Source organism: Rutilus rutilus, assembly GCF_951802725.1.
Source record: "Rutilus rutilus genome assembly, chromosome: 17".
Lineage (NCBI taxonomy): Eukaryota > Metazoa > Chordata > Actinopteri > Cypriniformes > Leuciscidae > Rutilus > Rutilus rutilus.
This window is the reverse complement of record NC_140230.1, coordinates 13,972,607-13,989,867: the sequence shown is the minus strand read 5'-3', so window position 1 is coordinate 13,989,867 and position 17,261 is coordinate 13,972,607. Positions and strand designations below refer to the sequence as shown.

The window sequence follows — 17,261 nt, the reverse complement described above, 5'->3', positions numbered from 1 at the left end:
CCAGGGAACTAAGCCAGATTTACAATTAACGAATGTAGCTAAGCAGTTGAAAGTGATTCAACACAGCACACATTTTATCTGGTCTCCTCCTCTCCTCAAGGTCACTTGCAGTGGAATGTCTTTTGATGCTTTATGAAGCCTCACCTTGAATTCTGTGGCACGTAACATGCACATTGCACAATAAATGAGTCATCAATACTAGGGATCTTTTGTACATCAAGGAAATTGTAATATTTTTGTTGGACTTGAGGGGAAAGTTCACTCAAAAATAAAAATTCTATTATTATCTCACTCACGTTGTTCCAAACCTGCGTTTTTTTTTTTTGTGGAACACAAAAGATATTTTGAAGAAAGTTTTGAAGCTGTTTTGGTCTTTACAATGAAAGTTTATAAGATATAAAACAACATTAGACCCCACTGACTTTCATCTAGTGGACAAAAAAAAAAAAATCTTTTGTGTTTCAAAGACAAAATGGGTTACGGTTTGTGAATTTCAAGGTTTGGAACCCAGTAAAAATATTAGAACAATTATAAATAAATGTGTAATGTCTGTTTCTGTGCCCCGGATGGCTTTGGTCACAGTTCCATGAAGCTAATGACACAGTCAAGACATGACCTTTCATTCTCTCACTTTCTCTCTTACTTGCTCACTTTGTTTTTCTTTGCTCTTATTTCTCCCTTTCACCCTCAGAACTTTTCTTTGCCGCCTCATATTCCCTCATTGTCTTTTGCTTCTTTTCACACTCACTTTTGCTCCCCCAGTTTCCAAAATGCAGTCAGCGGTATGTTTCTGATCTAAGAGCCACAGAGAGGACATAATGCTAGAGGTCACATGATCACAGGACAACCCCATAAAAAGTCCATTAAGCATGGAGGCCTAAGTGCTGTGTTGTTATCTAGTTGGCAGGTCTTACAAACAGAGGACCAAGGGGTAGTTAGACTTCAGACAGCCCAAAACCCGGTATCCCATTCCGGTTTGAACCATTTATCGCATGACATTCTCTGGTCATTGAAACACCTGAAAAAAAAAAAAAGAAAAAAAAAAATCTCAGGCTTTTCTTAGAGGTAAATATTTTCTAAAATGAAACATTTATCTTCTAACTGTTGTTCATTGTGCTCTTTTTATTCGAATAAGTATTCGTCTAGGTTTCTCTTCTGTCGCCGGGCGGCAGCAGCCTCGTCAGATTTGTATTATTTTTGGCAAATGTGATTGTTAACAATCATTCAAACTGCTTAAGGCCACGTGGTGAATAACACGCATTCAGGCGGCAAATTCTGCGTCGATTGTTAGGCTACATCTCAATTCATGTTTCGTTATTTTTGTATTTAATTCATTGGTAGCCTATATCCTTTAATGGTGTATTGATTGCATTATGTTTCTAAAAATATCAAACAGGTGTAAACTCTTATAGGAGATGCAGTGGCTCCTAACGATGCTTTTTTTTTTTTTTTCGTTAAGTGTGTGCATTCTTTATGTAGTCTGAATTGTAATTGTACCTTTACAAGAAAGCATTTGTTTTCAGGAGGTAGGTTCACTTAGGTAATACTTTAAAATATGCTTTCTGAAACGACCAATTGCAATAATACATATTAGACATCCTTCAAAAGCTGTCACGCTGCGTGTTGAATGACCTCTATCGAGTTCTCAAAAACTCTCAAACCCTTAACAAATTGTCTAATTTAATTTTCTTTTTCATGTGGCAGAAATAAGCAGGCTACAGTAGGTTTAATGTCTTTTATTTAGGCTAATTCTGCGGACCTTGACACGATCTCCAGGTGTGGTCGAAATAGGATATATGTAGGCTAGCTATAGGGTTTTGAGTAGGCTAGGCCTAGGTGTAATGTGAAGTTGTCAGGTTTAACTACTTGAAGAAATGCCTCACTATCTTTATTTCCAGAACAGACAGGCTTCATAATTCGGAAAACAGAAACACAATATATAGCTAGACATTTAGCTGAGAAGACCTGTGTGTTTACAAGATGGCTCGTTGCCTTTATATTTAGCCCATGGTTCAAAACAAGCTTATTTTATTATTTATTTTCACATATGGCTATTGTGTTGTTCCATCAAAAATCATTTTGCATGTAAATTTAATATTACCTTAAAAAAAAAAAAAACATAGCCTATGCTACTGTACAGTTTCCATTGACCAATTTATGAAAAACGTTTTATTTAGGATAATTAATTATATTTACGCCTGTACACTATATCATTTAATTGTATAGTCTGGAACTTAAAAGAGTACAAATTAAAATATTTAGTCAACTGTTTTCGCAGCTATATGTCGTGCTATAACACACGTGTAACACACACACACACACACAAATAAAACTTGTAAGTCAAACTGTTTGGTTTCAGAGAAAGAGAATTATGCATGTGACGGATGTTTGGACTTTGAATCATGATGTGCCAATAAAACAATTTCTTCGAGCCAATTTCATTAAAACATTAACTAAATGTTATGTGATCTTTGCTTAGGGACAACACACAAAATAGATTATTAAAATATACATTTTCTTTTTTTTTTCGTTGAGGTAACGTTTCATTATTGCGTAATAAAGGTGGTTGGCGATATTTTATCAGAACTGACAGGGAGCAATAATTCCACATTAGGCTATATACTCTCAAAATAAACTGGACATCCGGTTTATGCTTGCATCGAAGTTGTGACGTTCATGAAAAATTTACATTTATGTAAATATAATTTAATTCCAATGCAACAATAACGTCAGAAAAAGATGTTCCTAATATTAAATCCGTTAAAGTAAATTAATAATTAAGATAGCCTAATCAATAACCTATATTAATAGGCGTGCTCTGCAAGTGTTTTAGATGTATCTGGCTAGCTATTCAACAAAACCAGTGCCGTTATTTCAATTTATAAAAGACATTTTTGAACATTTCCAGTAGCTACCTCAAATTTTAAAAGATTACGCGAACTGTTAAACTGCGTTGAACGAAAATTTGATTGGAAAGTGATTTTTTAATTATCCTATTAATTAAATAAGCTACATGTTCGCAATATCAGTGTGTGTCTGAAATATGTACAGGTACATTACCAGGTGCGATTTTAACGGTTCTAGTGTACAAAATAAGGACAGAAGGTTTCGTGCCTTTCAAATATTTACTTTTAATATAGGCTACAGCATCCCCGACTCTGCCTATATTGGTTTTCATGAATGTTTGCAGAAGATGAATAAAAGTATACATCGTTTAGAACCTGAAATGAACATTTTGTAAATTTGTCTTAGGCAATAGTTCACTCAGTTCCAGTTCTTTGCTCGTGTTTTTGAGAGGAAATTAGATCCAAGCCTCGTTATTTCTTTGGTTTAAATTGTTTAAAGACTCATTTCAGTCTGTTCCAATTACACAGACACATAGGCTATAGTTAGAAAGTTCTGCGATCCACATGATTTAAATTATCCCAAATACCAGTGCATCTATTTTGAATAAACATCGTCTTAAGACCTTAATATGCTCTGTGATTAGCCAAATAGCATGCAAGAATTTAAATGATCCCAATTCTCTTCTTCAGCATCTCACAAATACCAGTAGAGCATCTATTTTTAATAAACATCATCTTAAATCCTTAATATGCTCTTTGATTGTGTAGCCTAAAATAGAATGCGTCCACTTCAGGCCTTTACTGACTGGGCTACGACGAACAAACACGACAATTGTGGTTTCGATGTCAAATCTTGAGAAAAAAAAAATATATATTATTATAATTTTTTTTAAGTTGATGAATAATGTAGCCCATTACCGGTTGTAACTGCGGGGTCAATGTAGCTGTGCATTGAATCTTCTGGGTTTAGTATGTACACCAACAATTCTCACATCCGCCTGTTCACATGATGACTTTGTCTTTACACCGTTCAGCTATTGTGAGAGGGTCGGACAACGCTGAACGCTAATAGCTCAAGAAACCTTAAAAAGATCAAATAGGGACTTGGCGCCTAACATGCCCGTGTTTCCACGCCACCAGCGAGCTTATTTCCTGTGTACTTTACTTTGCTGTAGCGAGCGTATACAAACGGCTGCCCCTCGGTAACTAAACCTGATTTCTTTTCTTTTTTTATCCTTCATCTATGCATCTAACAAACAGCTATGCTAAATGCATAGTAGTAATTTTAAATGTACCAATATTGTTAAAAGAAATCTTCATATCTATCGTAATTGTAGCCTATACTGCAGTATTCTTGAGGCTGATATATTATTCATGAAAGTGACAGTTCGTGAGCTATTGTAGGGACTCGCTGTTTCTCAGATTAGGTGGAAAATATAGGCTATTTGTTAACTATTTTAAAGGATCGTTCCAAAATCAAGGGGGTTTATTAATTCAACCGCAACAAGAAACTTACAAATTTCAAATTAAAATGTTAGACTCATTGGGTTCGCATAGGCTAGGCCTACTCACATAGTCGCTCACCGTGTGCTAATTTAAGAAGAAAACTGATTTGAAAATAGACTTAAATAAATGAAATTAGACTGAAAATGAATCCGGGATTTTTATTTCATATTTCAGTAATTATAATAATAATAATAATAATAGTCTCCTGCTATGATGATAACAGCACACACTGTAAAAGTTTTAACATTACTTTAACTCAAAATAAGTTTATAACTTTTTTGTAAATAAATTATACAACTCGTATTTTTAAAGTCAGTTTAATGTAATTCAAGTGGAAATGACTTAAACACCCAAATTGATTGTACTTACAAATTTAGGCATAAAAAAATTAGTGTAATAATAACAACACTGTAAAAAATTATATTATTAATAAGTTATGACATAATATGTTTTTACATTGTTTTAACTCAATTTTTAACTTTTTTTATGTTATAGAAGATTCAACTCATTTTAAATCAGTTTAATATCATTTAAGTTGAAATGACAAACATCCAAGTTGATTGTAGGCTACGTAAAAAATGAAGGCAGCAACTTTTTAATTTATTTATTTATTCATTTTTACAGTGAATAGCAATAATATAATACGAAGCCTGAATATTGCCTCTCTTAGCTTCTCGCTATTTAATTCCAGCAGTGCCAGACCTCTGTGCCAACAAATAACCAGAACTGTACTGGAAACATTGATCAAGAGACGCTACTGCTGAATCTGTGGCATCACAACACAAGCACTGTAATACCTGTGTGCTCCTGTTTACAATTTACCCGGAGATGGTCGTTTCCTGCCAGACGGTCTAGCCTTCAGTGACAACAAGGGCCCTGGCTAGACTGCAACTTTCAACTTGACCTTGGCCTCCAGCCGTGTGTAACTCATATGTAAACGAGGCTTGCCAAATTGTGGGCTGGATTTCTAGCCGTATAGAGTAATAAACTGGTGGTCATTTTCATAAAGTGTGATTTGTTTTTTGACAATTTCATGGGCTCGAAATAGTCGATGGGATTACAGAGATGGTTCCCTGTAGCGGCGCAAAAAAGAAAGAAAGAAAATAGCCACTTTAAGTCTTTTTCTGTTCCTTGTTTAATTTGCGTGATCAATATTTTTGGAAGACAAAAAAATTAGACTGAAGAAATGATTGTTTTTCTAAAATAATAATAATAATAGCGTAATAAACCAAAACAGTTGCTGGCATGTTACTACAAAATATATGGTGATTGAAACGCACCAACTAGAAAAACCATCCGCGTTGTCTTTTTCATTACTGTTAACTGTATTTTAATAGTAGCCCATATGAAAATATGATATTTACGAATTTGCAATAATCTTACTGTTAAAATAGTTATATATGAAGGCGCGTAAAATGTAGTGCCATTGCGCAATGGAATGCCACTTGGTTTCCTCTTTAGGATAAAGCTTATCATCAGAATCTTTATAGGTATTTTTGACCAAATCCATCCACTTTGTTTCAGTACAGTGCAGTATGCATGTCTTGCTAGATCGGCGTTATCTCCAGTTTAGACGTTTATCAGCCTCTTTGCATATCACGTGCCTCCGCTCGTCCAATAATAGTCGGATCTTGACGCACACGGGACGCATGGGTATCTGTTACTCCACTGATCCACTGCTTCTCTTTCAGTCTTGGGGAATTCTAAAAGAGCTGCTAGGCTCCATGTAGGGCGTGCTATGACAGCGTCTTTACTCCTCCATTCCCGCTGGATTGACCCGGTGATGTTTCTCTATGACAACGGCTTGGATGATATGAGCAAAAACATGGAAGGATTTGTGGGAGGCAATTTTGCTGCAAATCAGTGCAGGAATCTTATTGCCCACCCGTCTTCTTTGGCCCCGAGCACATACTCGTCGAGTGAGGTGCCAGGGTCGGGCATGGGAGAACCTGTCAAACAATGCAGTCCGTGTTCGGCCGTGCAGAATTCTCCCAGTGCGTCTTTGCCCTATGGATATTTTGGCGGCAGCTACTACCCGTGTAGGATGCCCAAGTCCTGTCCGCAGCCCACCTCCTATGGGGAAAAATACATGGACACGTCTGTTTCGGGAGAGGAGTTCCCTTCTCGTGCTAAGGAATTTGCCTTCTACCAGGGTTACTCGTCTGGCCCTTACCAGCCTGTACCGAGTTATCTCGACGTGCCAGTCGTACCTGCGCTGAGCAGCCCTGCGGAACCGAGACACGAGTCTCTTCTGCCTGTTGAGACCTACCAGCCCTGGGCTATCACGAACGGGTGGAGTAGTCCGGTGTACTGCCCGAAAGACCAAACACAGTCAACAACCTTATGGAAATCGTCTATCCAAGGTAAAAAATGCTGCACTTCTGCTTTATTATGAGAGGGGGGAAAACAGTTGCTGCCTTAATTTTTTTAAGTACAATCAACTTGGATGTTTAAGTCATTTCAACTTAATTACATTAAACTGACTTAAAAATTAGTTGAATCTCGTATAACATAAAGTTGAAATATGCGTAACTTATTTTGATGAGTTCAAGCAATGCACAAATATATGTTGTTATAACTTCTTGATCATTTACTTTTTTTTTACAGTGTAAAATGGAGCTTTACTATACACTGTTAAAAATGCTGGATTGTTTCAACCCATGTTTGGTTCAAATATGGACAAACCCAACCATTGGGTTTACAAATTTAATTAAAAATGTAAACCAACGGTTAGGTTTGTCCATATTTGACACAAACAGGGGTTGAAACAATCCAGCATTTTTAACAGTGTAGGAATAGGAAGATTAAAACAGGAGCTTACTAGAAATTATTCATCTGAAAAAGTACAAATGGTCTACAATTTCTATAGGTTATTCCCACCACTTTTCATGATTGCAAATAGTTATTTCTTTTAATTTAGGCTATGTTTTTTTTATTTGTGCATGTTTTACTTGAGGCATTTTTTTGGGTTGCACTGCCTTGGAGACATATATCAATGTGTTTTTTTTTTTAATTATATGCTGTATTATTCGACACTTATACTGCTTTTGATCTGATTCTGACCCCTAGATACTGTGTCAGGTACCGATGGAGCGTCAGTGCGTCGAGGGAGAAAGAAGCGGGTTCCCTACACCAAGGTTCAATTGAAGGAACTAGAACGAGAATATGCCACAAATAAATTCATCACTAAGGACAAACGAAGAAGGATATCTGCTCACACAAACCTGACCGAGCGACAAGTTACCATCTGGTTTCAAAACAGGCGGGTGAAAGAGAAGAAAGTGGTCAACAAGTACAAGGCCATCAGTTAAGCTCTGAAAAAAAAAAAAAAAGTAAAACTGAAATACCAAAGGGGTATAAATGGAAGGACCTTCAACATTATTTATTCTGAAATCCATTCCATCATCTGTTCCACGTCACGAGATATTGCGGAGATGCGCAGGAGGGAAAACAATGTGTACATATTGCCAATACACTGACATTGTTTAAGCAAAGTTACTGCTCAAGAACAATATACCCATATTCACCAAATGATTTTTTTTATTCTTTTTAATCTATGTCTTTGACAGAAACACGTGGGAGGATTGTAAATTCAACTCAACACAGTGAAAGAAAATCAGTGAAGTAAACAGACAAAACCATGGCAATTCGTGTAGGCCTATTTTTTATTGAGTTTTTTACACATCACGTTTCCATAAAAACAACTGAACGTTTCAGACTTTGGATATGCATGCTACGCTAAATGTACACTAAATTTACCCCAAGACTGTTTCGAGCTTTTCTTTTCTTTTCTTTTTTTGAACCCCATGCGCACATTTGTAAATAAAAAGTCGCTTTCATGCACCTGCGAAATATACAAATTCGCACGTGTTACTGCAGACTCTATGCAAATAAAACTCCCCATTTTAAGTGATGTATTTCAATATTTGTATCTTGATAATTATTCCGAATGTCAACTTTTTTGCCAAAATGTTTAACATAAACATGATAATATCTATTTATTTTGAATGTAGCTATTTCTATAGCTTATTCTATTTCCAGAAAGTAGTGAGCAAAATAGAAGAATAAGCTGCTAATACGAATGAGTGAATAATGGCTGTGAGATCATATTGTTGTGTTTCCCCAAATCCCTGAGAAGTGTTTTTTTTTTTTAAATAACCCTTTTCCATCCGCGTGACAGTGCTGCCATCTAGTGGCACACATATGCATTTGCCTTGACTTCCTGCAATGGGTCATTGTTCCTCATAGAAGTATTCGAGATCTGAAATCTACGAATACTAGGTTAATGTGTTTGAGTTAGTTAGCAAAGCACCGAAAAGTTATAATACTATTTTTTCCGTATTTTCAGTCATCAGATTCTACACACTTAAGAAAAGGTTCTATAGATTCTGTCAGGCGCTTCATATAGGCTAGCTATAACCTTTTAGTGGTTCCCATCATGGTATATTTTAGTGGATTTAGTTTTAATTAATTAATTTAGTTTTAATTAGCCTACATTTTATGAATTAAACAGATCGTTTTTGATCACTAGAAAATAATCGAAATAACCAATTAAAACATGAAAGTATTATGCAATCATTTAAGACATTTATCCTTATATATAGAACCTTTATGGCATGAAGCGCTCTTCAAAATTGAGTCAAGAACCGGGTTTTAAGCTACAGAAAACCTATGAATTTTTTCTTTGTTAAAGACTTGAAGATCAAGTGACTCGGATTCCAAAAACAGGTAAAGTAGGGGTAATATCACAGTATGTTTGTGTCGGTGTTTTGTGTGTGTGTTTTTTTTCTTACACCATGCAAATTAAGCTACTTTAATATGAATAACCTTGTCAAAAATAAAAATCTGAAGGAGAAAGAAGTGAGTGAAAGGCAGAACACAGAATATTTCTGATATTGGTGGTTGCCTATAGCTATAATATTTTTCACACAATGCTCAATTTAGCCAAATACAGCTAAAAAAAGACTCACAATTTAGCCTTTGGAGTCACTCTGAGGTAGGCATATTGTTTTCCACAACAAAATTACAAATTAAGTACTTCTAGAATTCCAACTAACAAATATTTATACACAATGTTATATTTAAAACAAACCAAAAAAGATCAAGCAAATAAATAAATAGATACGTAAATAATAAATTCCAACAAAAAGTTCCGTTGAAATCAGCTTCCACAAATTAGAAAAAACCAAATGACACATAAAAACGAAAAAAAGAAAATGAATAAACACGTACAATGTATTTCCGATCAGATGTGAACTGAATAAAATGATTAGTGACATAACATTTCCCGTTTCAAATTTATTCATTTCTGACAGTCGTTTCAAATATTTTTTTTTTTAGAAACTTTGAACTATTAGACATATTAAAGATTACTTTCTCAACAAATGCATTTTCAAATACAAACTCTCGGTGTACATATATGCCAATTGCTCAAGTTAAATGCAAACCAAAGCCACCAAGACATCAATAACAATAAAATACAAACACACACACCAGAAATTAAATGCAATAATAAATAATCCAGTTTATTTTTGTGTACTTGGCTTTTTATCTTTGCATTCTCGAAATTAATTAAGTTACATCGTGTAACAATGTTTCACCGCCAACGTTTTTATTCTGCAAAAACGGTAGCAGCAGTTAATTTATACACAACTTTTAAAAAATATTATTATTTCGGAAATATTTTGACTTATCATCAACTTCTTTGCGCTTGTTACAGAGCTGATACAATTGCATTTCAAATAAGCCGATACACATATGTTTCATTAACAACTGATCCTTGATTTTATTGTATTCTATAAATGCATTAAATAACAACAACTCTACATTTAGATTCGTTATGCAATTTGTCGTTATGTCACAAGTAATTCGTATAGCCTATATCACAGTATGAAGGCTTAGAAATGATCATGGAATCTATTTGTGGGATCTGAAGGCAGCCAATGAGCTGCGGTCTTGAAAAACGTCTGCGCATTCGGAAAGTGTGGAGAGGAGTACATATGGACGGGATTTACAATTTGGGTTTCAGTGTATCAAAGGACATTTCAATTTAGACTGTGCTGCCACCCAAAGGCACTGAAAAAAAATTCATTTTAGTAGGCCTAACCCAGTATAGGCTACTTCTCAACATTGGGGATGGTCTCTGTAAATTGAATTCAGATGCTGTTGCGTATGAGTTTATAACATTGCTAAATATTAGATATTATAAACTTCATCTTATCGAAAGAAAATGGCTGGTGTTTATATAGCCTACTTTTGGATATGAAGGCTATTCGTTTTTACAAATATTGGATAATGTAGGATGATGCCAACACACACGTGAAACCGTAATGCATAGGCCTAATGAAAGAAACAAGCAACAACGACAACCAAGTCGTTTCCATTTCTCATCCAAAGCATTTCAACGTTAGGTGCTTGTCTAGTAGGCTAATTTCTTATTAAATAGAAATAGCCTAAATATAGCCTAATGTTTACAAATAAATCATACAATTAATTATTCTGAAAAACACCTCATATACGTCTGACTTATATGGGCATGAGCAAGTCTTTGGTGCACACCGAATTATAAATTGTAATTCAGCTTTGAAAGTTTCATAATTTGTGCACTTTTGTTTACAGACGCAAAATGTTCGTTTTTTTTTTTTTTTTATAAAATTATGATGACAAAATAAAGCGTTTACTAATACTAAAATGTTTTATAAAATAGGCTGTTTTACTAAACGATAAATTCTGATATTCCTACTGATACTAACATTAATTTATGAAACGCGCCTTTTCCCTAATTAATATTTAGATATGTTTCAATAACATAAATTAGACGAAAGTGTGCTTTTTTAATACTTTTTTATATGCGTTTTATCGCATTTTCCTCCCAGTGAAGGGCGCATTAAAGCCGTTCATATCAACATATTCAGCCACAGTTTTATTTCACTTGTTTGGTTTCTATGCAGGTCTGCACTTCTGATAAATTCGGTCCCCTGTAAAACTGTTGTTTTCCCAGGTCAGCGTGACATCAACGTCGACACTCACCAAACTTTACCGTGCAAGTGCAAGGCAAAGGTTGGGTTTACGTTCACTCGTTACCAACCTTCTTCAGCCAATGTGACGGGAATCAGAAAACAAAAACATGGGGTTATTTTCTTCTATATTTTTAACATTTCACAGAAATCATCTACTAATAAGTGGTTACAGAGTAAAAACGTATAGAGACACAGGGCATTTTAGAGCCTACATTTTCAAGCCTATATCTTACCTCATTCATATGAAAATATGAAAAGTGGACCCTCAACTGCACTGCGACAAAACAATCTGTGCTAAGTAAATGCACCAAAGACAGTAAGATCACATTTTCACATCAAAATTACACATTGTCGTTTCTTTTTTTAATCTTAACTACAAATAAAATAGCTTTTCCAATATTGAATTCGTTGAATGCATTCTTTTTGAAAACAGACTCTTGCTACTAAAAAGATTTTAAATTATTTTGTTATATAATGGCACGTTTATAACTATATGGCATTCAATTAATTTAAAGTGTCGTTTCTATTTATAATCTTCGCATTCTCAAGGTGTCTAGACGTCATTCAACATAAGAAGATAATTTCATTATTCCAATTTAAAGAGCTTTGTAAGGTAAATAGCCAAATCTAAATTTCTTTAAATGCATTGAATTGAAAATAGTGTTGTGAAATTCATTGCATTCGCCAAATAGGTTTTGCGCGAGCTTTACCGCGCTTTTACACGACAATTGAACGATTTACAATTTTCGGACACTTGGGTTGTTAAAAAATCCAAAACCACAGCTTTTCAAAGTGGATTGAGTCGAACACAGAACAAATTTAATTTGTTCTGAGTAGAAGTGATGACAAATTGGCTTGGACTGTACCAATACTGTGCCTCTCAAGAAAGAAGTGCTAACTTGTGCGAAAAGTTCAGTTTATCGGTCATTTGCCTAATTCCCTTCAGAGTCAAAAACAATGCTCAAGAAAATGCCAAAGTTCCGTGCAATACAATTAAGCCAATACTCGTGGAAACCCTCAAACCTCATCCGGGGCGCTGTTTGGGCTATTTGTAAACTACCACTTACTATGTGGAAGTGACCATCACCCTTAATGTCTTGCTCACACACTCTCAAATAAGCCAAAACGCAATGTAAAGATTAAATTATTTCTTTGTGGAGTCATATGGAGCCAGTCGTGGGCCTGGTCAGCAACGCTACACTGAAAGGCATCTTCTATTTTAACTCTATATACATAGCACGATTATTGTTACTGACCGAAACATGCATGATCACCTTCGATGAACACTTGCATTTGTTCTTGTGGATTTAAGCCTGGAAGAAGCTAAAAATAGGACTCTCACCCGATACAACGCACGGGACCGTTGTCTCCCTTTAATATACTGTTACCCGTGACTTCAGGTCTCATTGAAGTTCACGAATTCCAAGTAGGTGGCGTCTCATGATCACTCTCCGACGGCCATGGCTTGTCTGAGCTGACAATGGCTGGAGGAAGATACCAAAAGCACCATAAAACCACGTCTGTCTTGGACTGGTTTTAGTTTTTGTTGCCTCCCAGCACAAGATTACTCATTAAAAGCTATAATACCAACGAAATCAGCGTTGACAATGAGGGAAAATGCAAACCATTCTAATCTCACAAAGAGCGCATTTTCGTTGTTTAACACATGCGATCGCTTTACAGGCTTTATTTCTTCATAAATGTATGTATTTTGAGATTTTCGGATCTTGTTCATGGTTTAATCCAAAGTAATTCTAAGGGGGTCATAAGCTAAAACTTAATGGGCCTCAACTGTGGTTTCAAGCCGCTTCACTGCATGACTCTGGTGCCCAACCCAGGCAAATTCTGCCTTTGTCTTGCCTTACACACAGACTACAGGCTACCTTAAAAGATTTTTTGGCAAGCGTAAAACGCTTTATGAATTCTGCACGGGAGAACGCAAATTTACCCTTATTATCAATTGTGTTCTTGAATAAATACTGTAGATATGTGAAAAAAATATTAAATAAAGAAGCAAATAATAAAAAAAACATATAGCTAATTTATGTATAGGTTTTAACCAAATGGCGCTGAAAACAAGTCTTGTACAAGAACGTGTACTATTCATATTATGTAATTAATTAAATAGCCGGATTCTGCAGTCAAAATTAAAACTATCTAAATGAATTGCAATTTTATGTAGCACTCTTAAAAGTAAAGGTATCTTAAAAATAAGGTTATTTAATGGCATTGATTGTTCCATGAAGAACCTTTAACATCCATGTAATCTTTCCACTCCACAGAAGGTTCTTTATAGTGGAAAAAGGCTCTTTGTATTTTTTAGAATGTTCTTCACACTAAAAAAAAACAAAACGTTTTTTTAAGACCTGTTCACTGAAAAGTTCTTTGGGGAACCAAAAATGGTTATTTTATTGAAACTCCCTTGAAACCCCTTTTGGAACCTTTATTTCGAACAATACTTGCTCATCATCATGCTCATCCAAAAGCGCCTTTTGTAATAATAAAAAAAAATCATTTATAGGCTATTGCTTCAATATCATCTAAATTTCCCAAACCTCAGAAGGGCTTCAAATGAGTAAAAGCGTAATGTATTCTTGAGCAAATTGGTCGAAGGATATTTAATGTTCTGAAGGAACTATTGTGAAAGAAATGCAAATATATGAAACACATAACGTAATTCTGTTTTATTTCCACCACACAGCCATACCATTATGTTCGCTTTAGTTTATTACAAGCAACTCTCAATTAACAAGAACCTCACTTTCGAATTCAAATTGTACACATCGCTGCGAAATTCCTGGAATCTTTATTTTTAAGAGCCTATACAGTAAGAGAGAGAGTTACAGCGAAACGAGATGTCTGAGAAAACAGAACAAATCCATAAACATGAGAAGCCATGGTGATGTTTAGTAAGGCGCGTTGGCTGTTAAGCATGCGGATGGGTTTCTCCAGCAATCCAAAGCGTCAACATAACCAACTGTGGTCCACTGCATGCACACGTTCATCAATTAAAGTATCGCTCACTCCACGACTTGAACATCTGCACATGTTGGCATACAATATTCTAAGAGGTACATGTCAATTTCTGCCCTTGGTCACATGACTGGCGCTCTCTGGAATGGATGGAGATGGATCTCCACGTCAGCTCACGTCTCAAAAATTTCTGCTCGGCGGATCTGCTTCAAAGCCACTGAAGCTGAAGCAGTTCTGTACGACGATGCGAGGCAGTGCTATGGTTGTGGCGTGCCCAACCAAGTGTCATGATGGATTTTGAGGAGCGGGTACCCGTTGGGTCTAACATGTATTTGCCCGGCTGTACTTATTACGTGTCTGGAACGGAATTTTCCAGCCTTCCTCCTTTTCTGCCCCAGACCCCGTCTTCATGCCCCATGACATACTCATACTCCACGTCCAGTTTGCCACAAGTTCAGAGCGTTAGAGAAGTGTCTTTCAGGGACTATGCCATTGACACGTCCAGTAAGTGGCACTCCAGGGGCAATCTGCCACACTGCTACGCGACCGAGGACATGGTGCACAGGGACTGCCTGTCCAATCCTGGAACTCTGGGGGACATGCTATCGAAAAATAACTCGGTTCTTTACCACTCCAACACGAGCCACTCGGCCAACGTGTATCATGGCAGCGTAGGGAGGAACGGAGTGCTTCCCCAAGCGTTCGACCAGTTTTTCGAGACAGCGTACGGGAACGTGGAAAACCAGCCGAGCGAGCACCCGGTGGACAGAGCGACCGGGAAGGCGCCTCCTCCGCCCGCGGACTCAGTCAGCGACAGTTGCCGGGGAACAGAGGAGGCAGAGCGGTGTGAAGAAACCAGCAGCCCGGAGCCATCTTCCGGTAACAACGAAGAGAAATTCAGCGGCAGCAGCGGCAGTACGTATTCAAGCAGTTCCGCGAGAAAGTTTCAGATGTAACGTGCTGTTGTTAAAGGTTTTATATGCTGTTTTATAAGCATATAAGGTTTACAGAGGGCCCTGTATATTTACCCTAACAAAACTTTGTTATAAACGCGAGATCACGTGCTCGAAATTGAAATTGGCCGTGAATGATAGGCCATTTCCCTTCGAGTCTTCTAAAACATGCTTTCAAGACTCATTACAGTCGGGCTATTTGTTAATGCAGCGTTATTTAAGAGATCATGGATATCCTGTGCTTATTTATCGCCTCTGACTGCACGTTTTACGTCAGGAATTTTTTTGTTTGGTATTGCTCTGACTTGAGTTCCTGTTAAATGCTAAAAGGCAAATCTTATCCGTTTTCTTTATTATTATTTTTTATTTTATTTGACTTTTGTGGTGAATGAAAAGAAGGTGAAATGTTAAGCCTCCATTATAATCAAAGGAGCCTACACGTGTGTGTATAGTTGTAGAACTCGATATTTCATTCAAATAGCAATTTAAGGGCTGAATGTAGACTAGAATGTGTTATTACTGATTTATCGTTTAATTAGTACAGTCAGATTTAGATAACCGAAAGAGTTTTGTGTATAATTTTGGGAAAACGGCAATTGGGTGTAGCCTATTAACTAAAAGCTATTCAGTTGTCTCTTCTGTATAAGCATTTATTTATATATTATAATGTAAATTATTTTATGCAATTATTTCAAATTAAATGACTTTCTTCTTTATACTGCAGATGGACAGAAGACACGGAAAAAAAGGTGTCCTTACACGAAATATCAAATCAGAGAGCTGGAGAGAGAATTTTTCTTCAGTGTTTACATCAACAAAGAAAAAAGGCTACAGCTTTCCAGAATGCTCAACCTCACCGACCGTCAGGTCAAAATATGGTTTCAAAACAGAAGAATGAAAGAGAAAAAACTAAACAGAGACCGTTTGCAGTATTACACCACGAACCCTTTGCTTTAGATCGAAATCATTTATAAGGCGAGATGGTTCATTTCAAGTTCGTGGATGAACAATCCGGTTCCCAGAGGACATGCGACCTTTATTCCTCTGACAGACTTTTTCATCCATAAACATGCATTTATATTCTCTGTAATCTTTATTATTATGATGTTTCATTTTATTCAGTTAAGTGACTATTCAGTTTACAGGGATTTTGTTTTTGATATTATTATTATTTTTATTATTATCTGACCAAGATCTGTAGTTTTTACATATGTGTCATATAGCAGTAAGTATATGCTTGAAATCTGTTTAGATGGAAAAAATGTTTGGGAGGGCGAGATATAAATACTAGTGGACATGAAGGTGTTTTCAATCTGTTAAATAGGTAACACTTTACAATAAGGTCTCATTTGTTAACATTACTTAATGCATTAACTAACACGAATTAACGACGAACAATACATTTGTTACAGTATTTATTAATCTTTGTCATTTATAAAATGTTTGTTCATGTTAGTTCACAGTGCATTAAGAAAAACATTTGATTTTAATAATGTATTAGTAAATGCTGATAGATTAATAAATGCTGTAGAAGTGCAGTACATTCTTAGCTCATGTTAACTAGTGAAACCTTATTATAAAGTGTTACCGTTAAATACTGTTCCTTGTGTTTTATAGGCCTACATTATTAGACAAAAAAAGATTTTCTCATTGAATGACGCATATTTCATGAGCTGATTGTGATCTAAATGCATAATGCGCGCTATATTCTCTTATACTTGAATTGTGTTAACTTAAAGTGTATATTTGATATTACTCGTCTTACTGCGCATTCTCCAGTAAAATCGGGTCACTTAACAACACTTGTGTTCAAAAATGTCCCAAAAAAAAAAAAAAAAAAAAGAGCAGAATTCTTATTTATTTTTCAACATACATTGGGCATTTAAGGCAAAAGCAATAACTAAACCAGCACGGACAATGCTTGAGTCCCTCTGAAACCCCGACCCTCAATTGTATTTTAATTC

The 17,261-nt window shown here is 35.9% G+C and overlaps 2 protein-coding genes across 2 annotated transcripts; both read left to right on the top strand.

The window, feature by feature from the left end:
- Window positions 1-6,075: 6,075 nt before the first annotated feature.
- Window positions 6,076-7,690, top strand: hoxa13b (homeobox A13b). The gene is made up of 2 exons (XM_084385830.1): window positions 6,076-6,715; window positions 7,422-7,690. The coding sequence occupies exons 1-2, from the start codon at window positions 6,091-6,093 to the stop codon at window positions 7,661-7,663; spliced, it is 867 nt and encodes a 288-aa protein (XP_084241956.1). The 5' UTR covers window positions 6,076-6,090; the 3' UTR covers window positions 7,664-7,690.
- Window positions 7,691-14,489: 6,799 nt separating this feature from the next.
- Window positions 14,490-16,583, top strand: hoxa11b (homeobox A11b; the record flags this gene model as incomplete). The annotated part of the gene is given in 3 exon segments (XM_084385815.1): window positions 14,490-14,627; window positions 14,629-15,259; window positions 16,022-16,583. Coding segments are annotated over 3 exon segments (1,002 nt in total). The 3' UTR covers window positions 16,255-16,583.
- Between the last annotated feature and the right edge of the window lie 678 nt (window positions 16,584-17,261).

What these genes read in the sequence shown, in the direction of transcription:
- hoxa13b (XM_084385830.1), top strand. Translation starts at nt 6,091, where the DNA reads ATGACAGCGTCTTTACTCCTCCATTCCCGCTGGATTGACCCGGTGATG. An exon ending in ATGGAAATCGTCTATCCAAG is followed by an intron (nt 6,716 to 7,421) that starts GTAAAAAATGCT and finishes TCTGACCCCTAG; the next exon opens with ATACTGTGTCAGGTACCGAT.